Here is a 25,048-nt window from a genome sequence, read left to right as displayed (position 1 = left end):
GACTGATGATAATGATGCTTAGAAGAAAGGTAGACTTTCTTTTTTTTTTATTGATTGTAATGGATATTACAGGGACTGCTGTTTATTGATTTGACATGCAGGGGAGATAAGCAGGGATGCTTTATTGACCTTTCAGCCACCCTCAGCCTTCCTCCTCCCTCCTCTCACAGCCTGTATGAGCATTCAGAGAGCTGTAGTAACACATTGTTACAGGCTCCCTGTCAGTGTGTACTGTGATACAGACAGGATGTGCCAGGTTCAGCACCCTCCTATATGTGTGACTGGAAGCACCCGCTCAGCTGCAGGCAGCAGCCAGGGTTCTGATGGGGCGTGACCATGCAGTGTCACTCAGACGGGGGGGCGTGGTGTGGGAGCTAGCGATATGAATGAGTTGGGGGTGTGGCCGGGCAGTGTCAGTCAGTCGGGTAGGTATAATGAGTCGGCGACTAGATGGGTGGGGCGTGGTCAGGCAGTGTCAGTCAGACGGGTGGGCGTGGTGTGCTTGCTGGCGATGTGAGTATTGGGGGCGTGGCCTCCCGTTGGCTCTGCACTAGTTGCTGTGGCAGCGGGCGCGATGTGGCAAGTCCTGGCAGCTGGCTCGCTCTTCTTCCCGGGGCTCTACCTCGTGGTTAAACGCTGTGCCCACTGGGCTCGGCCCGACTGGACAGAGGGGGAGTGCTCGCTCGTCAGTGCCAGGTAACAGCCCGTGCCATGCATGCCCCCGGGCTTCCTGCTCCCTCCGCATCTGGAGAGAGTCTGGGACGAACCGAGCAGGGCAGCTATGGGGGTGGGCACAGGGTATCGGGCATTGCATGCTCTGTGCTGGGAGTCAGTGCTGGTCCGAGCCATCAGGGCATCCAGCAGGGAGAGAATGGCATCTGCATCAAGGTGATCATTAATACCCCGGGGGGAGGGGAGGGGGGCAAGCCTTCACCCCATTAGTAGGGAATCCCTTCCAGGTACAGGATGGATATCAGTCTGTGTGGCTGTCTGTGTGGCATTGTTAGTGTATATATTATTTGTGCTCGGTGTATTTCATTCATAATCCAGTGGGCTTATTATCCAGTAAACTCTGAGTTGCTGCGAATCAACATCCAAATGGCAATATTTAGACTAAAACAACCCAGCTGTGACTATAGCAGAGATTGGGAAGTTTCCCCAGACGTCTTAGCTGGGATATTACCATTCAGATCTGGGTTTGATGGTGAGTATAGTTGCATTGCACAATTTAGGCAATAATAGCTAATGTGGCGGGGGAGATCTCCTACTCCACTATAGGCACAGGTTGGCTATTTTAGCCTAAATTTTGCAATTCAGTTTCCTCTTCACTATAATGTGGTGTTTAGTGAATAAGACTTAGAAATATAGAAACATAGAATGTGACGGCAGATAAGAACCATTCGGCCCATCTAGTCTGCCCAACTTTCTAAATACTTTCATTAGTCTCTGGCCTTATCTTATAGTTAGGATAGCCTTATGCCTATCCCACGCATGCTTAAACTCCTTTACTGTGTTAACCTCTACCAATTCAGCTGGAAGGCTATTCCATGCATCCACTACCCTCTCAGTAAAGTAATACTTCCTGATATTATTTTTAAACCTTTGTCCCTCTAATTTAATATACTATACTCCAGGGTAATTGTGAGCCTGTAATTCATACAAATGACAGTGGTGAAATCAGTGCCTCCATGCTACATACTACACTGCAATGCTAAAATACTAATCCAGATTTCACTGCCACTATACTGTAAATTGTACGAAGGTGTAGTTTTTAAATACAGCAATTTATATCACAATGTTGTCTTAGTTGTTAAAAATAGCTTACTTTAAATTAACCTTATTATATTAATAAAAATATATATATATAAATATTTATTTTTAATAAGATGTGTTCTTTATTTGTAGAATATTAAAAATCGCCATACCATTAAAATCGCTATAAAGCGTATCTTTATTCCAGCACCAGGACAGACTCCTCACTGCAGCCTGTATCATTCCTGATGATTTATATCCAGTAAGATAGATGCCTCTCATAGAAGAAGTGAGAACACACCGTGCATGCACAGCAGTTGCTTCGATCTGCCAATCCATTGCTTCTCTAAGTACTGAATCCAGTGCTTCTTCTAGAACACCACTGGACACTCACAGCAGGTCACGTCATACTTTACATGTTGACACTGGACTACATGTAGATTCAACAACAGGATGTCAATCTGTGCACCTAGTGGCTTTCTGACAGCCATAGGTAGTAGGGGTGAAATGGCAATCTGTATAGAGTGCTGTTTTCCTAGAAATGGCTATTTTTTTGCATTTGCAAGGGTGCATGAACTGCATTTGTGACACAAAATCAATTCCTAGAGGGAGCAATCCAGATATCATAACCACATAATCTTTTTGAAATGGTTATGATGATGTCGTCCCTTGGTTTGTTGTTAAAGTGGAACTGTCATGGCTGAATCCTGTTTTGTTTTTTAACCCCCCTTCCGACTCCACTACATCTAATTGTCCCCCTAGTCACCTCCAAAAGCCCCTAAGCCCACCATATTATCTAGTTGGTAAGCTTTCATTTCTGCCCGGACCTCGGTCCTGGGCGCTGCCATCTTTGTGTGGGTAGATGAAGTCCATGTGGGACACGTCATCTGCCTAGATAGCGCTGTGAAATTCCCGCGCATGCCCAGTTAAACACTTGGGCATGCAAATGGAATTTTATCTATTCCAAGCCAACCAATCAGATTGCTCTGAGTCATTTTACACAGCCTGGGAAAATTCCAAAGAACTTTCCGACGCTGTGTAAAATGACTAGCACTCTGATTGGTTGGATTCCAAGCCAACCAATCGGAGTGCTCTGAGTCAAATTGCAGGGCGTGGGAAGGCTTTATAAGCTTTTCCCCGCCCTGTGGAGTTCAGTCTGTGCCATGCCCTCGCCGGGTGAAGATGGATTAATTTTTAGCAAAAGGTTGTTTTTTTTCCGGCTGATTATTTTTCTTAGGTTTTGCGCAAGGGGTGGGGGAGGACAATATATTTCCCTCCTATTGTTATTTAGGGCCCCCACCCACTGCTCAGGGTTGGCGGCCGGGGGGGAGGACAACAGGTTCCCCCCTTATTATTATTTAGGGCCCCCACCCGCCGCTGGGGGGTGGGGGCTTGGGGGTACAATAGGTCCCCACTCCTATTGTTATTTAGGGCCACCTGCCACTCAAGGGATGGTGCTATAGTACTTTAGCCATCATAGCCACTTTAAAGAGCTGAAATGGTTATGATGTCAGGAGTGTTCCTTTAACAGGAACATATTTTGTTTCTGAGTCTGTACCTTTAAATGGTTAGTTCTACATGTTGTAACAGTCTGTCAGTATTGTAGTGATTAGTAGTGTGATGATCAGAATAGTTCTGCTGAAGTGAAATTCCAACATTAATTTGGCTAAATGCAAAGCATGTTCTTTTTGTCCAAACAATATCTTACGGATGGCAGAATACTTGTCAAATTTTTGATGAATAAATATGGCCTACATTATTCAGGTTTGTGTGAATGTTGTGAAATGTTCATGCTATCTTATATGTCTTGGAGGATCTAGAAATTCTAATGCCCACCTTTAGATATAACTTGAATTAGAACTTCTAAAATATAAAACTGATCTGCTGACCTCAATCTAAAAATGCTAAAACTCAAACTTATCTTTATTGTGTATATGTCAATGGATGAACAATAGCAATGTTTAAGCTATTCCCCAGTTTAATCAAGATTATCAAGGTTCCTGATAACGGTCATGTGGACAAACTGTATAATTGATATTTATCACCTCTTGTAAAAAAAAAATTAAAATGAAATATCATCTCCCTTAGAACATTTAACTCTGCAGAGTAGATTAGTTATGTTTATTTTTCTAACTAAAATCCTCCCTCCTGTTAAGTGAATGAGGGGGAGAATTGGAGCTTATTAAAAATAAATAACCCTTTGGTTTCTGAGTTATACAATAATCAAGTTGTTAATTAGTTTTTATGGGGGAGTTGCGCTTAAGGCATTCTTTGCTAAACTCCAAGCATCCCATCTCACTCACAACCAGCTGTGAGAATGCAGGAAGGCTTGGAGTGCAGACACATTGCATTGCCAATACCAATGATGCGTTTTGATCATCAATTCATGGCATGAAATGTGTCTCTGATAGCCACGGTATGCCAAAAAGATGCCAGGTAGGTGGCTGATACTGACAGCTCCCATACCAGATCAATCCATAACAGCATTTACCTGAAGATCTTATACATATCTGTGATGTGCGGAAGCTGTCACGGTAGGTAGCAGCGGTAAGAAAGACTGGCACTCTGTTTAAACAAACTGGGTGCATTGTCCAGCACATCAAAAGTAGTACTCAGATCAGGAGTTAATTTAAACTGTAGGTTGTATGTGGATATACGCTGATACTCAGGCTTAACATGAACTCTTTGACGGGTCAAAATGTTCCTCAGTCCAAATAATGGTTGAATAAAACACCTTTTATTGCTTCTTTTTCTGCCCATCCTCTAGGAACAGTTTTCAGTGACTGTACCAGTAAGTCACATGTCCTTATGGGGTTTAAAACCTATTTCTATATTATTATTATTATATTATTTATAGAGCGCCGTCAAATTCCGCAGCGCTTTACAATGGGTGGACGAACAGACATGTAGTTGTAACCAGACAAGATGGACACACAGGAACAGAGGGGTTGAGGGCCCTGCTCAATGAGCTTACATGCTAGAGGGAGTGGGGTAAAATGACACAAAAGGTAAGGATAGTATTAGGCTAGTGACCGCTGGTTTGTATAAAATTGTGTAAAATATGATTATGTAACTGACATAAGAAACACGCTTTAAAATAGTATTGCATCATTATATGCAGTTGTATTATTGCACATGTAGTACTGTGCAGACGAGAAAATAATGTTTGAAGCTGCTTATTTCAGCATTAGGTGTTTATTTGTTCAGAAAGCAATACACAACATTACAGGACCGCTAAAGGCACCCAGTCCACTTTTTCTCAATTAAGTAGTCTGGGTGAAGTTGTCATAGTTTTTGCCCTTCTGTTTTGTAGAAACAGCAATGCTTACCTGACTGTCTTCCTGACCCACTAGAGGTGCTTCCTTTCCCTGAGCCGAGTCAAGCTTAGTCCTTCAATCAAATGCTGCTTGTAGCAGCATTTGATTGGAGGAGAGCAGCGTGTTGTCATTTATGCATCTCTTGTCCCCAGTGCTTCTGTATGAGAAACATTGGATTGGACGAGAGAGCAGAATAGTTAGCAGGCATGCATTTGGGGGTGAAGCAGACATTTGAAGCAGAGAAGTCTTGGTGCTGGAAACGGGGTATGTCATTTTTATTTAAAGGGACATTATAGGGATGGTGAGTCTCGAGAATTACAAATACAATTTTGTATTCCTAGCACTATAGAATCCCTTTAACGTTAATTTTTACCAGTAAAGGGGGTGGACAGTCATCACAGTTATAGAAGGTAATTTATAGTCCAAATGTAATAATCTCTGCCAATCCAAAGCTTTCCTATGGACAAATGCCTGCTGGGACATGCTATATACACCATAACAACCACATTAAGCTGTAGTTGTTCTGGTGACTATAGTGTCCCTTTAACTGTATTTCTCTACTTTAACCTTAGGCACAATTGGTTCCGTTAATAAATACCCCATTTGTTAAGTTTGGTGTTCTAGAAGTAAAATGGAACAAATACAGTGAAAATATAACTTAAGTACAACTGTAGGATAATCAGTAGCAATAACATAGAGTGTGATGCAATAGTTTACAGAAATTAAAAATACAAATGTATAAAAATAAATAAGCACAAATATATGTTTATCAATGAATATAACATCAAGTAGCAAGTCCAAAAAAGTTATTACTTGTTTTCAATATATTGAATATAAATGCAATAAGGTATTTATAAATGAGTCAAAAATGCAGGGTACTGAACCCTCCTATCATCTATATGAGTGCTATAATATTTGGCACACAGGTCTGAACATTACAACATCTTTTATCGCTGTAATTGTGTTGCTTTATCCATCTTGCAACAATATGCAAATCAGATTGCTACATTTATCCTAAGAGGCTCCTCTTGCTTGAACACTTTTTGGCCATTTTGGACAAATGTATTTTATTTATTAAAACTTAATTGGATATTTTATATTCCATATATATTATTTTAAAATGAATGTTCAGTGCTAGTGGGTGTGCTATCCTAATGATATACATATATTTGTGCTTATTATAATTTTTGTATATATCTGTATTTCTAATTATTGTTAACTATTGCATCACACTCTATCCTGATTAGTCTGCTATACTTGTAGTTAAAGGCACACAGCTTAATATAGTAGTTCTGGTGAACATAGTCAATCCCTGCAGGCTTTTTGCAGTAAACACTGTCTTTTCAGAGAAAAGGCTACTAGAGGTGCTACTAGAGGTGCTTCCTGGGGTAGTGCTGCACACTTTGCAGCACTGACATTCAGAGTCTCCACCTTCTGTATTTTCACTTTTTTTAGGGTATGGTGAATCCAAGGTCTGTCTGAGCAATATGTGGATAATACTCACCTACTACCCCTATTTCACAGTAACCACATATTCTGTATAACTTTACAGGCTTTTTTTCCCCCTATTTTTTTTTGGGGGGGGGGGGGGGGGGTGTGGGGAGGGGATGGATTGCATTTAATAAATACAGTGTTTGGAATAATACTGTACCACTATAAGATTAATGTGTGCCACAACTGTTTTTGGAGGTTCTCAGGATTTGACAGTGTAACATCATAACTAACTGAATTTAATTAACAAGGCAGATGCAGTGTTCAATCTATCATAAAGATATATTAAGAAATTGGATACATTGAAGACAGAATACCCAGTGAAATATGAAAAGGTATCTGATTCTGATAAACAGAATTCCTAGGGACACAGTAAGCAGGAGTTGGTCCATGACCTTTTGCTTAAAACGACCACTGAAAAGTAATTAACAAAGAGAAAGAAACTCAGTGAGATCCATAGTACATCAGTGGCGGATCCAGAGCCTGATCTCGGGAGGGGCACTTGTAGATTATTTAAAAAAAATAATCCTAGCACAATAACCACTACAGCTCAGTGTAGTAGTTATGGTGCCAGTAGTGCCAGGATCCCACCCCAGAGTAAGTAGTCATACCGTTTAAGAACAGTTTGACAACTTACCTGGGGTCTGCTGGGATATAGGGCATAGGAGAAGTGGTGTGTGTTAGGGGTGAAGTGTGTGTGAAAGGTGCAGTGTGTGTGAGTGGTGAAGTGAGTGTGAGTGCGTAAGGGTGGCAGTGTGTGTGTTAGGGGGCAGTGTGTGTATGGGGGCACTGTATGTCTGTGTGGGGCAGTGTGTGTATGGGGGGCACTGTGTGTATGTGTTTGGGGCAATGTGTGTATGGGGGGGCAGCAGTGTGTGTAGGGCACTGTGTGTGTATAGGTGTGCAGTGTGTGCGGGGCAGTGTTGTATGGGGACAGTGTGTTGCGGTCACCGGCCCGCCGAGCCTCACGGTCGTGCCCGACCGGCACGACCGCTCCGACTACACGAGCTTACCTGCTCGTCGGCGAGCCGGGAACCGCGCACGTAGTTCTTCCGGGCATCGCGCCCAAATCCAAGATGGCGCCGACCGCGTGGTCGCGTCTATTGCTAGCTCCGCCCCCGAGAATTATACCAACGTGTGCGTGACGTCACGACGTCAACGCACACGCACGTTTTGGGGTCAGAGGTCGCCCTCTGACCAATCATAGCCTAGAGAGGGGTATTTAAACCCCTAGCTTTCCCCATTACTTTGCCATGTCGTGGTTTCAGTTTCCTGGTTTCCTGAAAGTGCTGATTCTGTGTTTCTGATTTCCTGGTATCCTGATCCTTGGCGTTTCCCTGGTTATTCTGATCTCTGGTTTCCCTGACTTGGCTTGTTTTATCGGTATTGAGTATTTTCTGGCTTCCTTGACCTCGGCTTTCCCTTTGACCATTCTCTGTCTCTAGCGTATTAGTCCGGCCATTCTAAGGTCCGGTTTACGCTCTATCCTAATATTTTCCCTTTCTTACTTATGTATATGTTTACATAGTTTCTGCGTGCTGGACCACATTACTAGTCGTGACATTACGACATGGCCATGGATCCTGCAGAACTATGCAAGCATATGATCGCATGTGAGAGTAGGGTGGAGGATATGGACCACAGGTTAGACCAATTTGCCCAGGCATTTCAGACCTTGCTCCAGAGGACTGCCTATTTAGAGGTTCCTCCGGTACCACCTGTGGTTCCGCCACCTGTAGTGGTTCCCGTACCACATAAACCACCGTCCATAACCTTGTCACCGCCCCCTCGCTATGGAGGTGATTCCAAGGAATTCAGAGGTTTTTTAAACCAAATTGAATACCACTTTGAGGCCTCCCCAGGTTCATTCCCAACAGATAGATCGAAAATTGGCTATCTGATGAACCAATTAACAGGAAAGGCCTTAACCTGGGCTAACCCCTTATGGGAAAGTGGTGACGCAGTAGCCCGTGATTACAATACTTTTCTTACGGCCTTTAAGGCTACGTTTGAACCTAAAGGCAGGGAGAAGAACGCTGCCAAAGCCCTTATGAGAATCAAGCAAGGCAGTCGTTCTGTAGCCGATTATGCAATAGAGTTCAGGACATTAGCATCTGAGGTTGATTGGACCAATAGTGGTCTGGTGGCTGCTTTCTCTGAGGGTCTAGCTGAGAGTATACAAGATGAGACTGCAGCTAGAGACCTTCCGGTTAATCTTAACGAGTTTATTGCATACATGATAGACATTGATAACCGGCTCAGAGAGAGAGAGAAAAACAAACAACGTAACAGACGTTCTAATTTGTCCATAGCCCCTCGTTTCTCTAACCCAGTGGTGAGTAGCCAAACTCCTCTTCCGGAACCTGAACCCATGCAATTGGGTAGCGCTAAACTCACTGAGGCAGAGAGACAACACAGACGTAACGAGGGGTTATGTATGTATTGTGGCAAGAAGGGACATCTAAGATCGTCATGCCCGGTTCGGCCGGAAAACTTGCACACCTAAGGCACGTACGGGGACCGACCTTAGGTGTGATGTATATGTCCCCTAAATTGACTAAGAACCGTTTCCTTGTCAAAGTAACCTTATCTTTCAAGAACACTACTGTTCAGTGTGAGGCTATGATTGACTCTGGGGCAGCGGAGAATTTCCTAGACAAAGAATTCTCTGCAAAACATCTCATGCCCTTAAGACATAAAGAGAAACCTATAGCAGTCGAGGCCATTGATGGAAGGCCTCTTACCCAGCCTTTCATCACACACGAAACTCTGCCAATCACTATTTCAGTGGGTATTCTCCATTCTGAAGAAATGACCTTTCAAATTATATCTTCACCTACAGTGCCGATAATACTCGGTTTTCCTTGGCTCCTGAAACACAATCCACGTTTGGATTGGATTGAAGGAGAGATTGTGAGTTGGGGTGAGAGATGCAAAGGTGTTTGCTTTAAGCAAATCCCACAACCTATTTGCACCATCAATGTTCCTGTTACACCTCCTTTGACCACACAAATTCCACAGCAGTATATGGATTTGAAAGAGGTATTTAACAAGGTCCAGTCAGAAGGGTTACCTCCTCATAGACCTTATGACTGTACTATAAACTTATTACCAGGGACTATGCCTCCCAAGGGAGGAATCTATGCCTTGTCCCCCCAGGAAAATCTTTGTTTGGAGGAATATATTAAGGATGCTCTCAGAAAGGGTCATATCCGTAGGTCCTCCTCACCAGCCGGGGCTGGATTCTTCTTTGTCTCTAAAAAAGAAGGAGACCTACGCCCTTGTATTGATTATAGGGGTTTGAATAGGATTACCATTAAAAACGCCTACCCTATTCCCCTTATATCAGAGCTATTTGACAGATTGAAGGGAGCTCGAGTCTTTACCAAGCTCGATCTCCGAAGTGCATACAATCTAGTCAGAATTAAGGACGGTCACGAATGGAAGACCGCATTTAACACCAGAATGGGACATTACGAATACCTGGTTATGCCGTTTGGATTATGTAACGCTCCAGCGGTATTCCAGGATTTTATTAACGATGTCCTAAGAGAGTACCTTCACATGTTCGTTCTAGTGTATTTGGACGACATCCTCATCTATTCCCCAGACCTAGAGACACATCACGATCATGTGAGGATTGTACTGAAAACCCTGTTACAGAACGGCCTTTACTGTAAACTGGAGAAATGCCAGTTTGACCAAACGGAGATACAATTCCTTGGATACGTTATATCTCCGTCTGGTTTCCAGATGGATCCTCGCAAACTGGAGGCAGTCTTACAGTGGCCATTACCCAAGGGCCTTAAAGCTACTCAACGCTTTATAGGTTTTGCAAATTACTACCGCAAATTCATAAGGGGATTCTCCTCCGTGATTTCCCCTATAACCAATTTAACAAAAAAAGGAGCGAATTGTATATCTTGGCCCAAAGAAGCAAGAGAGGCATTTGAACAATTAAAATTTTTATTTTCCTCAGCACCTGTCCTGACCCATCCTGATCCATCCAAACCATTTATCCTAGAGGTGGATGCATCAGAGACAGGAGTTGGAGCCATTCTGTCTCAAAGAGAAAGTCCTGATACGCCTTTACATCCCTGTGGATTTTACTCTCGCAAACTCACACCTGCAGAGAGGAATTACGACATAGGGAATAGGGAACTTTTGGCCATTGTACTTGCCCTTAAGGAATGGAGGCATCTCTTGGAAGGTTCCAAAGAGCCACTTTTGATCTTTACTGATCATAAGAATTTGGCTTATATTGGGGACGCTAAGAGACTGTCCTCTCGTCAGGCTAGGTGGTCATTGTTCCTCTCCCGATTCAATTTCGTAATTACGTACAGGCCTGGTACTAAAAACACCAAGGCAGATGCGCTTTCTCGGCAGTTTGAGACAGATGAAGTTCCAGAACAGGTGATATATCCTATTGTACCTCCTGAATGCCTCATTGCCACTACTGTTTCCGAAGTGTCTTCTCCACTCTTCTGTGCCATAATAGCAGATCAAACTCAGGCACCTGTGGAAAAACCTCCGGACAAACTGTATGTGTCACCTCAGTTTCGAAAGAAGGTACTAGATTTGTTCCATGACAACCTCACAGCGGGCCATCCTGGAGTCCATAAAACTCTCTCAGCCGTCTCCAGGAGATTTTGGTGGCCTGCTCTTAGAAACGATATCAAAGATTATGTTGGGGCATGTCAAATATGTGCCGTTTCTAAAGTTCCTCCTAGGTCACCTCCTGGACTGTTACAACCACTGCCCATACCTAGTGCTCCATGGACCCACTTGGCCATGGATTTCATTGTGGATCTACCCAGTTCTAACGGGTTTAATACAGTTCTTATGGTTATTGATAGATTCACGAAGATGGCACATTTCATCCCACTTAAAAAATTACCATCTGCCCAAGATCTAGTTCAAATATTCTTGAGAGAGATCTTTCGATTGCACGGTGTACCCAAAAACATAGTATCTGACAGAGGTACCCAGTTTGTTTCTAGGTTTTGGCGTTCCTTTTGCAAACAATTGGGCGTCGAACTCTCCTTTTCGTCAGCATACCACCCTCAAACAAATGGAGCAGCAGAGAGGGCGAATCAGTCTTTAGAAGCTTATTTACGTTGCTTTATAAATGCCAATCAATCTAACTGGTATGAGCTCTTACCCATGGCTGAGTTCGCCAGAAACAATGCCACTCATGAATCTTCTAATCACAGTCCATTCTTTGTTAATCAGGGTTATCATCCCACTGTTTTACCTTCTGCATTCTCAGACACAGATATCCCCGCTTTGAACACCCGTTTAGAATCGATTCATGATACCTGGGATTCCGTCCATTCAGCTCTGCAAAAAGCCTCATTCCGAGCAAAGGTCCAAGCTGACAAGAAACGGGGCGCTAATCCTGTCTATCTTCCAGGTGACAGGGTGTGGCTCTCCACAAGACATATCAAGCTTAAGGTCCCATCCATGAAATTTGCCCCTCGGTACATTGGTCCCTTTCGAGTTACCCAACGTATTAATCCAGTGACCTATTCTTTGGCACTACCGGCTCATATGAGAATAGCGAATACTTTCCATGTGTCTCTGCTCAAGCCCCTTACTTGCAATCGCTACACCAGGGTATCCACTCCTCCTCCGCCCTTGGTAGTGGGTGATCAGGAAGAATACGAAGTCCATTCTATCATGGACTCCAAATTATCCAGAGGTGTCTTGTCCTATCTCGTTGACTGGAAGGGTTATGGTCCCGAGGAACGTTGTTGGGTTCCTGCTGACCGGGTCCATGCGCCCCGTCTTATCCGGTCATTTCACAACCGCTTTCCTCTTAAGCCGGGTCCTTCCCGCCCGGTGCGCGGTCTTCGAGTGGGGGGTACTGTTGCGGTCACCGGCCCGCCGAGCCTCACGGTCGTGCCCGACCGGCACGACCGCTCCGACTACACGAGCTTACCTGCTCGTCGGCGAGCCGGGAACCGCGCACGTAGTTCTTCCGGGCATCGCGCCCAAATCCAAGATGGCGCCGACCGCGTGGTCGCGTCTATTGCTAGCTCCGCCCCCGAGAATTATACCAACGTGTGCGTGACGTCACAACGTCAACGCACACGCACGTTTTGGGGTCAGAGGTCGCCCTCTGACCAATCATAGCCTAGAGAGGGGTATTTAAACCCCTAGCTTTCCCCATTACTTTGCCATGTCGTGGTTTCAGTTTCCTGGTTTCCTGAAAGTGCTGATTCTGTGTTTCTGATTTCCTGGTATCCTGATCCTTGGCGTTTCCCTGGTTATTCTGATCTCTGGTTTCCCTGACTTGGCTTGTTTTATCGGTATTGAGTATTTTCTGGCTTCCTTGACCTCGGCTTTCCCTTTGACCATTCTCTGTCTCTAGCGTATTAGTCCGGCCATTCTAAGGTCCGGTTTACGCTCTATCCTAATATTTTCCCTTTCTTACTTATGTATATGTTTACATAGTTTCTGCGTGCTGGACCACATTACTAGTCGTGACACAGTGTTGTATGGGGACAGTGTTTGTGGGACAGTGTTGTATGGGGACAGTGTTGTATGGGGACAGTGTTTGTGGGCAGTGTGTGTTTGTGGGCAGTGTTTGTATGGGGGGCAGTGTTTGTATGTGGGGGCAGTGTGTGTAGTGTTTGTATGTGGGGCAGTGTTTGTGGGTTGGTGTGTGTATGGGGCAGTGTGTGTATGGGGACAGTGTGTGTATGGGGACAGTGTGTGTATGGGGACCGTGTTTATATGGGGACAGTGTGTACATGGGGACAGTGTGTATATGGGGACAGTGTGTATATGGGGACAGTGTGTATATGGGGACAGTGTGTGTATGGGGACAGTGTGTGTATGGGGGCAGTGTTTGTGTGTATGGGGGCAGTGTTTGTGTGTATGGGGGCAGTGTTTGTGTGTATGGGGGCAGTGTTTGTGTGTACGGGGGCAGTGTTTGTGTGTACGGGGGCAGTGTTTGTGTGTGTGGGGTCAGTGTGTGTATGGGGTCAGTGTGTGTGGGGTCAGTGTGTGTGGGGTCAGTGTGTGTATGGGGTCAGTGTGTGTATGGGGTCAGTGTGTGTATGGGGTCAGTGTGTGTAGTGTGTGTATGGGGTCAGTGTGTGTAGTGTGTGTATGGGGTCAGTGTGTGTATGGGGTCAGTGTGTGTATGGGGTCAGTGTGTGTATGGGGTCAGTGTGTGTATGGGGTCAGTGTGTGTAGTGTGTGTATGGGGTCAGTGTGTGTAGTGTGTGTATGGGGTCAGTGTGTGTATGGGGTCAGTGTGTGTATGGGGTCAGTGTGTGTAGTGTGTGTATGGGGTCAGTGTGTGTATGGGGTCAGTGTGTGTATGGGGTCAGTGTGTGTAGTGTGTGTATGGGGTCAGTGTGTGTAGTGTGTGTATGGGGTCAGTGTGTGTATGGGGTCAGTGTGTGTATGGGGTCAGTGTGTGTAGTGTGTGTATGGGGTCAGTGTGTGTATGGGGTCAGTGAGGCTTTTTCATAAAAAAAAAAAAAAAAATGTATTTAACCCCTTAAGGACCAAACTTCTGGAATAAAAGGGAATCATGACATGTCACACATGTCATGTGTCCTTAAGGGGTTAATAAAATATATTTATGTCCCCCCTCCCTTCTTACCTTTATTGAGGAGGAGGGGGGATATTTATGGATCCCTGGTGGTCCCAGTGGGGAATCCCTGGTGGTCCAGTGGTTCCAGTGAACTCTAGCCCGCGCTCCAGGGCTAGAGTTCACTCTCGCGAGATTTGGAGCGTTGCCGTGGTAACCGCGGCAACGCTCCAAATCTCGCGAGAGGAGGACCCGGAGGAGCTGCTGGTAACAGCTCCCGGGTCCTCTCTCCCTCCCCTTCCGGTCGGCTGTCAGTAATGTGCCTGCGGACCGGGGAGGGAGATCACTGATCTCCCTCCCCGGTCCGCAGGCACATTGCAGGGCTGGCGCTTGGGCAATGTCAGCCCTGCACTAGCCGGCAGGGGAGAATCTCGGGGGGGGCAATTGCCCCGTTGCCCCCCTCCCCTGGATCCGCCAATGTAGTACATCCTATAGAATGTAAGCTCGATTGAGCATGGTCCTCTTCAACCTATAGCTCCCGTAACTTTTTTTGTAATTGTCCTTTTTATAGTTAAATCCCCCTCTCATAATATTGTAAAGCACTATGGAATCTGTTGGCACTATATAAGTGACAATAATAATAATAATACATTAACCTTGAAAATAAATATTACATGTGATGTTCTTGCAGCAGCACATTCTTGGAGATTGCCGTAAGGTAAGAAACTGCAGTATGCAAAATGCTATTACATGGATTGTCAATCAATGACAAATCCACATTTAGAAAAAGACTGCAATAAGTCAGATGAAGAAATTAGAGAGGTGTACAGCTATCCGTTTGCAATCATGTAAAACTGGTGGCAGCCTTGTCATTGTTTTGAGGTGCGTTTCAGTCATTAGGTGCATTTTCAGTTCCCTTTAAAAAAAAAAATACTATATTATTATTATCAGGATTACATGATTTATAATGCAGTTATTATGGTAAATGACTTATAAAGAGAATGTGTTCATTTAACATTGTAACAATTTAGAACACTTAGCAAACACGATTTAAACTGACTTAAAGGACAACTGTCACATAAAAACTATTTTGTAGTATAATAATACTTTTATCAAGTTTTTTTAAAATTAAAGGGACACTATAGTCAGCAAAACAACTTTGGCTTAAAGGCACTCTGCAGTGCCAGGAAAACATATCTGTCTCCCTCCCACCCCCCTTTCCATGTTGCTGAAGAGTTTAAAACCCCTTCAGTGACTTACCTGAATCCAGCGCTGATGTCCCTCGGCGCTGTGCCAGGCTCCGCCCATGCTCCTCCCCTGCTGACGTCAGCCGGCGGGGGAGACCTAATGCGCATGCGCCGCAGTGGCCGCGCGCTCATCAGTGGCCGCGCGCTCATCAGTCCTCCCTATAAGAAAGCATTATTCAATGCTTTCCTATGGGGTTTCCGGCGTTGTTTAAAACACTTTTCATGTTCTAAGAACACGGAAGTCCCTCTAGTGGCTGTCTGATAGACAGCCACTAGAGGAGGACTTAACCCTACAAGGTAATTTTTATAAAAACTGCAATAATTACACTTGCAGAGTTAAGGCTGGTGGGAGTTGGCACCCAGACCACTCCAATGGGCAGAAGTGGTCTGGGTGCCTGGAGTGTCCCTTTAATGAAGCAGTGTTGGTGTATAGATCATGCCCCTGAAGTCTCACTGCTCAATTCTCCACCATTTAGGAGTTAAATCACTTTTGTTTCTGTTTATGCAGGCAAAGCCACACCTCCCCTGACTGTGACTCACATAGCCTGCATGAAAATAAATGATTTCACTTTCAATCAGTTGTAAGTTACTTTAAAAGTTTTTATTTCTTGCTCTGTAAATTTAAATGTAATTACATACAAGAGGCTCCTGCAGGGTCTAGAAAGCTATTAAGAGAGCAGGAGATAAGAAATTCAAAATGAAACAGTATTTTCAATATAGAAAGTGTAAACATTAGATGACTCTTTGCAGGAAGTGTTGGAAGGCTGTGTAAGTCACATGCAGGGAGGTGTGACTAGGGCTGCATAAACAAAGTGATTTAACTCCTGAATGGCAGAGAATTGAGCAGTTAAACTGCAGCAGCATGATCTACACACCAAAACTGCTTCATTAATCTAAAGTATATGTAAAAAACAAAACAAAAATACATTTCTATCTTTAGTGATAGGAACCTTGAGCCACATAGATGCACCATTGGTTGGACAGTGTTTGAAAACTGACAGCTAATCTCTCTGGTCTTCCCGGTTTCTGTGCCGGGACTGAATTTGGGAAGATCATGGAGACTTTCGGTATTCAAACACTGTCTGACAAAATGTGTATTTACAGCTGAAGGATCCTATCACTAAAGGATTTTTTTTTTTCATTTTGTACATATACTTAATTTTTTTTTTAAAATGTAACTTTTTCAAGACTTGATTATATTAAAAAATAGTTATCAGGTGATAGTTGTCTTTTAAAGAAAATTCTAGAATAACTGCTCCGAATATTATCCTGTACGTCTGATGTCAACTTCATTATAGCTTGGTCAGGGTGGCAAAATAACAAAAAACCACACGTCAGTTTTGGCAAATCTTGGAAGATTTACAAAAGGACTAAATTGCATGACCTGTAATAAAATTATATGACGTCGGCACTTTCCCAAAGCAATAGGTCCAGTTTTGTATTCTATGGGTATGTAAACAAAACTGGCTTATTTTAGAAACACAAACATGTTTATGGTTTTAAAGTTTTTAAATATAGTAACAAATCTAGAAAGAAAGTTTTTACTTAATTATTCTCCAGCTCCATGACTCCCTCTGCATTGCCGGCCTCTCTTCCGCCTGTGACAACACACAGGGTCTCTTGCAGATGGTCTAATTAAACTCTCCATATTGAGGAACATTTGGTACTGATGTGCATGCACGGTAAATGCCACGTGTGCAACCAAATGCTTCTCAAAGGAAAGTGTTTAATTTAATGTTTTCCTGTGAGCTGCAACGTCCCATGACCAAGTTTTACAAGATTGTTTCTCAGGAAGCACCTCTAGTGGCTGTCAGGAAGACAACCACAAGAGATGTTTAACCCTGCAGCATTGCAGTTTCTACAAAACCTGCAAGGTTAAAACTACAGGAACATGCATCCAGAGCATTTCATTGAGATGTTACACATCTCTCTTTTTAGAAAAATTATAAATTATTTCTCAAATTAAAGAGACACTCTAAACACCAAAACCTACAGCTGTAGCTATCAGCTACCCCCTGTTATATGGAGTCAAAGTGTTGTTAAATAGTTGTGCTGAGGACCACTGAACATCACTCATATACTACTACGAGTCAGAAGTTCCTAAGCAGGGATCATCAGCTAATTGCTCTTTCTAGCACAGTTTAGCTGCGCAAGAGCTGGCTTCCAGTGATTCTAGTGGCAATGGGGGTACAACGCTTGACAAATACCAGGTAACAAGTCAAACCATTGGAACATTTTTGAATTCTTACAATGGAGGGGGGTCAAGGCACTCCTGGTACCATGAGCACTACTAAGCACTTTAGTGGTTAGGCTACTTGAAGTGTCGCCTAAGACCAATTCACAGTGTTGCATACTTGAATATTTATGCTTATCATAACCTCAAGTCAGCTATTATTATTATTATGTTATTATTTATATAGTGCCAACAAATTCTGCAGTGCTTTACAGTGGGTGGACGAACAAACATGTAGTTGTAACCAGTCAAGTTGGACACACAGGAACAGAGGGGTTGAGGGCCCTGCTCAATGAGCTTACATGCTAGATGGAGTGGGGTAAAGTGACACAAAAGGTAAGGATAGTATTGCAAGAGAGGAATCAGTCGGGAGCTATTAACAGTTTAATTGATACGCTTTTATGAAGAAGTGGGTTTTTAATGATTTTTTGAAGGAGTGGCGACTGGGTGAGCATCTAACGGAGGAGGGAAGTGAGTTCCACAGGAACAGTGCAGTCCTTGAGAAGTCTTGAAGGCGAGCATCGGAAGTGGGAGTACGGACAGAAGATAGACGTAAGTCTTGAGCAATGAATAAGGGCCTTAATGGGACTTACTTGTGTATTAGGGAGGATAGATAGGTGGGATAGATAGGCATTATGTAGAGATTTGAAAGCAAGAACCAGAATGTTAAATTGAGCCCTATATCTTACAGGAAGCCAATGTAGGGACTGACAGAAGGGTGAGGCATGGGAGGTGCAGGCGGACAGGAAGAAGAGCCTTGCCGCCGCATTCATTATGGACTGTAACTGCGCAAGTTGGGAGCACGTAAGACCACTGAGAAGCGGATTACAGTAGTCAAGGCGAGAAAGGACAGTGGAATGGACCAGCACCTTAGTTGCATCTGGTGTTAAGTAGGGTTGGATGCGCGCAATGTTTTTGAGATGGAAGCCGCAGTAGTTGGCGATAGACTGAACATGAGGCGTGAAGGAGGGGTCGGAGTCAAACAGAACACCTAGGCAGCGAGCCTGCGTGGTGGAGCTGATTGTAGCACCATTGACCTGGAGGGAAACAGACACAGGTGTATCAACACTTAAGGGAGGAAAGACCAGGATTTCAGTTTTAAAACAAGTTGAGTTTAAGGAAGTATTAAATATTAAACATATTAAAAGATCTGTATTCTATTGTTTTAAAGATATCCTTGCTAAAATTCCTTGTATGCTTGAAACATGATTGATGTGAAATTCAGTATAATACTTGCCACCTACATTCACTGCCTATTTGTTGGCCACATAAACAGGCTGAATCAATTCCACACTACCTTGTAGTTTGGTTTACATGTAGTGATGACATCATGCATGTTACCTTATGTGATGTCATCTTCATACAATATCAAGAAGTCTTGAGAGTATGTTTTTAAAGAAAGTGACATTTAAAATGTATTATAAAGGCATTAAAATATTTGTATTTATAAAAGAAAATAAGCCAAATGGTAAATGATTTAGGTAAATTGGAAAAATGGTTAGAGCTGTGGCAAATGGCATTTAATGTGGATAAGTGCAGATAATGCATCTTGGGCGTAAAAACCCAAAGGCAGACTATAGAATATTTCACACCCTACTAGCCTCAACATCTGAGGAAAGGGATTTGGGGGTAATAATTTCTGATGACTTAAAAGTAGGCAAACAATGTAATAGAGCAGCAGGAAATGCTAGCAGAATTCTTGAGCGAGTGGTATTAGCAGTAGAAAGAAAGAAGTGCTCATGCCATTGTACAGAACACTGGTGAGACCTCACTTGGAGTATTGTATGCAGTACTGGAGACCATATCTTCAGAAGGATATTGATACTTTAGAAAGAGTTCAGAGAAGGGCTACTAAACTGGTTTGTGGATTTCATGATAAAACTTACCAGGAAAGGTCAAAGGATCTTAACATGTATAGCTTAGAGGAAAGACAAGACAGGGAATAGAAACATTTAAATACATAAAGGGAATAAACACCGTAAAGAAGGAGACCATATTTAAAAGAAGAAAAACAACCACAACAAAAGGACCTAGTCTTAATTTAGAGGGGCAAAGGTTTAAAAATAATTTTAGGAAGTTTTACTTTACAGAGAGGGTAGTGGACGCATGGTATAGCCTTCCAGCTGAAGTGGTAAAGGTTAACACAGTAAAGGAGTTTAAGCATGCATGGGATAGGCCTAAGGCTATCCTAAACTTAAGATAAGGCCAGGGGCTAATTAAAGTATTATCGAAAATTGGGCAGACTAGATGGGTTCTTATCTGCCCTCACATTCTATGTTTCTATGTATAATTCACGTAAAAAAATTAAAATATCAACTTTGAGGCAAACTTCTGACACTTTCTTTGGCATCTAAAAGGACGTTTCCGCTGAGTGGTTAGGTTTGGGGGACACTCCTTACCCATTCTTGCAATGTGAGATCTATTCCTAGTTTAAAGTGCTGAGCATTTTAACCCAAGCGGTAATTGAGTATACTAGAATTGCACTTAATACTCCCAGACATTCATACCGTGACTTGCAGAATTAAGTTTTGGATTTCATTTATTAAGTTTGTTTGTGTGTTTATTTTGGATGAATAATCGCCTCGGTGTTGTGAGACATTATTTAGAGATTTGTCTTTATTCTTTTAGGTACTCAACACTAATTTTAGATGTGATACATATACAATCATTGTGAAATACAAAAAAAAACATTGCGTAAGATGGTAAACATTTTAAAATGGTTCATCTGATAAGCTAGTTGTTTACCAAATAAATGATGATAAATGTAACCAGATTACGCGATTTAAGTAAAATTAGCAAGACAGAAAATAGTTTGAATTGAGAAATGATCCCATTCCACTAACGTGGGCCAAATTCACAGTTTAAATGAACACTACAGTTCTCTAGATAAATTTGGTAGAATAAGACTGTAAGTTGGCTGTTGATCTGCCATTGCAATTATAGGAGATTGTAAATATTGTCTCTCTTCTAGACATTAGTCATTTATAGCCCTGTCACTTGCTAATAATCGCCGGCCACTATGAGCAGTGCAGTTGGTAAACACCATGGCCTGTGCAATATAAAGACCAATAGCTAAGCCACGTGAGATTGTTGGACACTGTGGCTTCCATTACAGACCATAAAAATAGTATGCATAAAATTAATAAATAAAAGTAACACCCAAAACAGAAATCTTTTCAAATTAAAAATAAGAACAATTTTCCGTGGCAAGCTAAAGACATTGAATGCTTCCTTCTTCAATGGAAGTTTAAAACAAAAACTTGATATGTAGAACACAGGGAAAATAAATAGGTTAATTGGAAGCAGATCTGGTTCTGTTACACAAAAGTAAATTGAAGAAAAAGGTACATGCGCACCTTGGACAATTCTTTCCAAACATCCAGTCAGAAATGATTCTTCAAATAAACATCTGCAGCTCCTGGTAAGCATCAAATCTATAAATCCGAAAGGATAACATTCCAACATAAAAGTGTTATGGGGAATAAACGCTGCTCAAGTAAATGTCAGTAACATAACACGGTGCAATTATTGATAAAAGGCAATCAACAACATTACAACTTTCTGATCAAAACAATAGATACACACTCTGCTGTCATAATTAGTTTTAAAAAAAGGACATGATATATATTTCTCCTAAAAAAAAAAAGCCTTGTTAGACAAAACTCACCATCACCGGCAGGACCAGATTGTATGTGGTCAAAATTTAGATTTCGGGGGCGTTGCTAGCAGCGTTCAGGAGCAGACGCCATTTCACCCAGTTTATCGTTACAAAATCGATCTATAGCCCTTGACTTGCAAACCACCCAGCATCCAGGGACACAACAGCGATCTTTGTACTGGGGACCGCACACCGGACCCGTGGATGCCTTTTTTAATACACTTCGACATGAAAACCTAGCGCAGAGTGCCTTGGGCCTACCGGGCAGGAATCCCGCGGCTGCCGCACATTACCCCCTGGGACGGGGACGACTTTGACTCGGCCCCACAAGCAGCCAACCTACCTTGGGGCATACCAGAACCCACAATGGGCCGCAAATCCCAGAAGCCTGCTGCGGCTGCCTCAAACCACAATATTAGCCAGATGCTGGCCTCGACTCGGGAAACTTCACACACCCCGGCAGGAGACTACTCCCAGCCCAGTAGTGGAGACGGCTGCGCCTGGAGCAGAACCACCTGTGACAAAGCAGGATATACATGACCTACTGGCACACTTGCAGGACATGTTCTTTGCAGAGATCAACCTGCTTAAAACTGAACTACAAGCAGTCACAGAACGCCTCCGAGCATCTGAGGAGGACACTGCTGACCTGAAGCAAAGTATGACTACTCAAGAGGAATCAATACAGCACCTGCAAACTTCACACTCCTAACTAGCTGCCAGAATGGATGCACTTGAAGACAAGAGCAGACAAAAGAACGTCAAAATTCGGGTTGTGAATGACTCAGTAGCCACTGACGAGCTACCACATCTCATCAGGCGACTTATCGCATCTATCCTCCCAGCCAAACACGCTAAACAGTTTTTGGGGGGGGGTTTGTCAATCTTTCTTTTATTGAGGCATTTGTGAAATGGGATACAGAATAAAGAAGAGGGGATGTACGTTTTCCATACAGATTGGGGTCTCATAATACAATGTAGCATCTCCTATGAGAGGCAGCCTCTTTTTATATTAGGTAAGCGTACCATAACAACACAAGCATTTGTTCGGGAAATGGTTGCAAGGGTTAATTAATGATTGCTCAAATGGTAGTCTACATGTGTACCATATAACTGATTAGGCATGCTATATATTAAACAACTCCGGTTCTGTTTCAGTGCTTATAAGCATGGCATTTTAAGCTTGTCACATTACAGGTTAAATGCTCAGATTCGATTAACGAGAAGCTGCCACAGTTTCACAACAGTCAAACATATTTACACAGGCTAAACTCAACTGCAGAGTGCTATGGTGAGAGATTACTCTGACTGATTACTCTGACTGACTGATGGGAGGCAGGCATAGTGCATTATGAGCAGAGCGTGTTATAAGTAAACCGATACGACTAATCGTTGTTTTAAACAGTGTTATATTATGTTACTTGCTTGTCAAGAAACCGCATGGGGTCGTGGTAAGCTAGGCAATGGAGGTAATGGGAGGCATTGCTCTGGATGCAGGAACATTCTTTTGGTGCTATCGATAGGCATTATTAGGATTACTGTCTCAAGTCCTAGCCAAGCGCCAGTAAGGACACCAGGCACTAGCTAATATGTCCTTTATTATCTGTCAGTGTACTCAGCCCACTCTGCAAGGTGCGAATGCCGTTTGGCTGCTGGGAGCTTGTCTGCTGAGTCTCAGGATGGCAGCCTCGTGGGTTTCTTCCGTGCCGGAGGTCCATTCCCGACTGCCGCAGTGCCTTCTCCAACGGTAAGGTCGGCTGGGACTTTCCGATGCCGTGGTGTCACTGCTTCCAGAAACCGCCCATCTTCGGCCTGAGGCCTTAGTAGGCGCTCGTGCCTGTTTGCCATTGATCCCATCAACAGGATCGTGGGCCCAGGGTTCCAACGGGTACCGATCTTCTCCATGGGGGTATGGCAGGCTGTGGAGGTGTTCCTCCTGGTGAGCGCCCAGCTCAGATGAAGGGTGAGCGGTTAAATCCGCAGCGGTGTCCACGTGGGTGGTGCGTTGTGCTGGGACACTAGTGCCCTGCGCCCGGCATGTCTCCGGATTTGGGGGCTGCTGGGCGATTCGGGTTGTTTGCTGGTGCCTATTCACCGGGGTCAGCGGTGGCTGTATCTGTGCTGCACGGGATTCAATCCAGCACCAGAACGCTATGCAGATTTTCTCAAAGGCTGCATTAAAGTGTGCCTCCCAAGCAGGCCTCCATGTGCTCTCCTCCGCTGGCGCCATTTTAGTTTCTGCTTGTCGTGAAGGAGTATTTTGGGGGTTTGGTGAGTCCTTTGTGCTTTTTAGTTGCTGCGCCCCCTTGTGTGACCGGGATATCACCCTCTGGTCTGGGGGGGGGGGATCAGGTCGATTATAGTATTCTGACGGCGGGTGGCTGGAAGACCGGCCGCGTCTCTCCTCCAAGAGGTCTGCCAGTCAGGTAGGCCGTAGTGGGTAGTTTAGGTCGCAGACCCTGGACGGGGCTCCTCAGTCACCCGTGAGAGTTCCCCCTCGGCGTGTGGTTCAGATTTGAGCTCTTTGGCTTCAGTTTGACGGTTGCTGGGTTGTCGTTTGTGTGTTTTGCCGTGGTTGTATGAGGAGCTCCCCTCAAACACGTCCGTCGGCCATGCTTGCTTGGCCCCGACCCCAACGCGCTAAACAGTTAGCTTACGACGGACTCTATCGCATTGCAACATTCTCGCAAACGCCAAATACTGTCCCCATAATCTGCTGCCGGTCCTATGCGGAGAAACAAAGGCTGTTGCAGGCCGTGCGGGGGAAAACCCCATTCCAGTTCGAGACTCACTCACTTACCTTCTACCAGGATCTAAGCAATGCCACACTTTTGTGGCGAAAAACAATGAGCCCTATCACTCAGCCCCTACAAACTGCTGGCCTTCCTTACAGATGGACTAACCCAAGAGCGCTAGTATGCTCCAAAGATGGAAAATCCTTCAAAGCTACTAACCCTTCGGAGGGTCTGCGATTCCTACAGGCCCCGGGCCTTCCAATGCCGGATCCGGCGACACCTTCTCGACGAGTCGGGGATGTTAACAACATCTAACCCAAAGTAGTGGATAGCGCTAAACGGGTTTGTTAAAAAGTGTAACACTTATGATAAGAGAGATCTTAGAAATCAGAAGCAGGCACCAAATATGTGTTAAACAATCCAATCGCCAGAAAAAGATGTTGACAACATCCCTCCTTTTATTCCCGGAGGGAAACGGGACTCCGTAACCTGAATATGACCGTGCTTCATATCGTTGCTTGTTTAATGATATTTATACGGTTTATGCTATTTTACCTTTTGCATTTAAGTTTACAATTGCACTTCAGATTGCTCCGCAGGCAATCTTGTCCTATGCACCGAATAACTCTTCAATGTTATATTATAATGCTCCTGATGCTATTGTTTGAACAACACCCACATATTTAGCTAACGCACACTCTTACTAGACCACCAAGGGCCTACCTGATTTAGACATACTTAAATCGCCCCTACTACCTCGGAGGACAGGGGTACAATTAATGAACCTGGGACATAATTATAGGATGATCTCCTAATCCTGTTACTCTTGCTAGCCGAGTTGTCTTGCTACTCTACGCCATGTTAATCTTGCTCGTGTTATATGCATCTACAATCTAAGGGCATCAGCAATATTATTTCCCAGTTACTCTACATTTGATACACCACAGCTTACTCTTCCCTTTACACCCACACCAGCTACGCTAACACACTCTTAATCAGCCACGAGTAGTACTGCTGGAACTTACTTAGGATCACTCGCTAGAAAAGCTTGATATATATCAGCCACTTT

The 25,048-nt window shown here is 43.8% G+C and overlaps 1 protein-coding gene across 1 annotated transcript in view; it reads left to right on the top strand.

Moving 5' to 3' along the window:
* Positions 1-535: 535 nt before the first annotated feature.
* TLCD3A (TLC domain containing 3A) overlaps positions 536-25,048 on the top strand; it is a 51,969-nt gene continuing 27,456 nt past the window's right edge. Inside the window, exon 1 of the mRNA XM_063444589.1 lies at positions 536-696. Within this exon, the coding sequence (XP_063300659.1) occupies positions 575-696 (122 nt within the window). The 5' untranslated portion in view covers positions 536-574. The remainder of the gene's footprint in view (positions 697-25,048) is intronic.

The sequence above is a fragment of the Pelobates fuscus genome, chromosome 1 (genome assembly GCF_036172605.1).
Source record: "Pelobates fuscus isolate aPelFus1 chromosome 1, aPelFus1.pri, whole genome shotgun sequence".
In the NCBI taxonomy this organism is placed as follows: domain Eukaryota; kingdom Metazoa; phylum Chordata; class Amphibia; order Anura; family Pelobatidae; genus Pelobates; species Pelobates fuscus.
The sequence above is the reverse complement of the archived record's forward strand: the minus strand, read 5'-3'. Positions and strand labels throughout refer to the sequence as shown.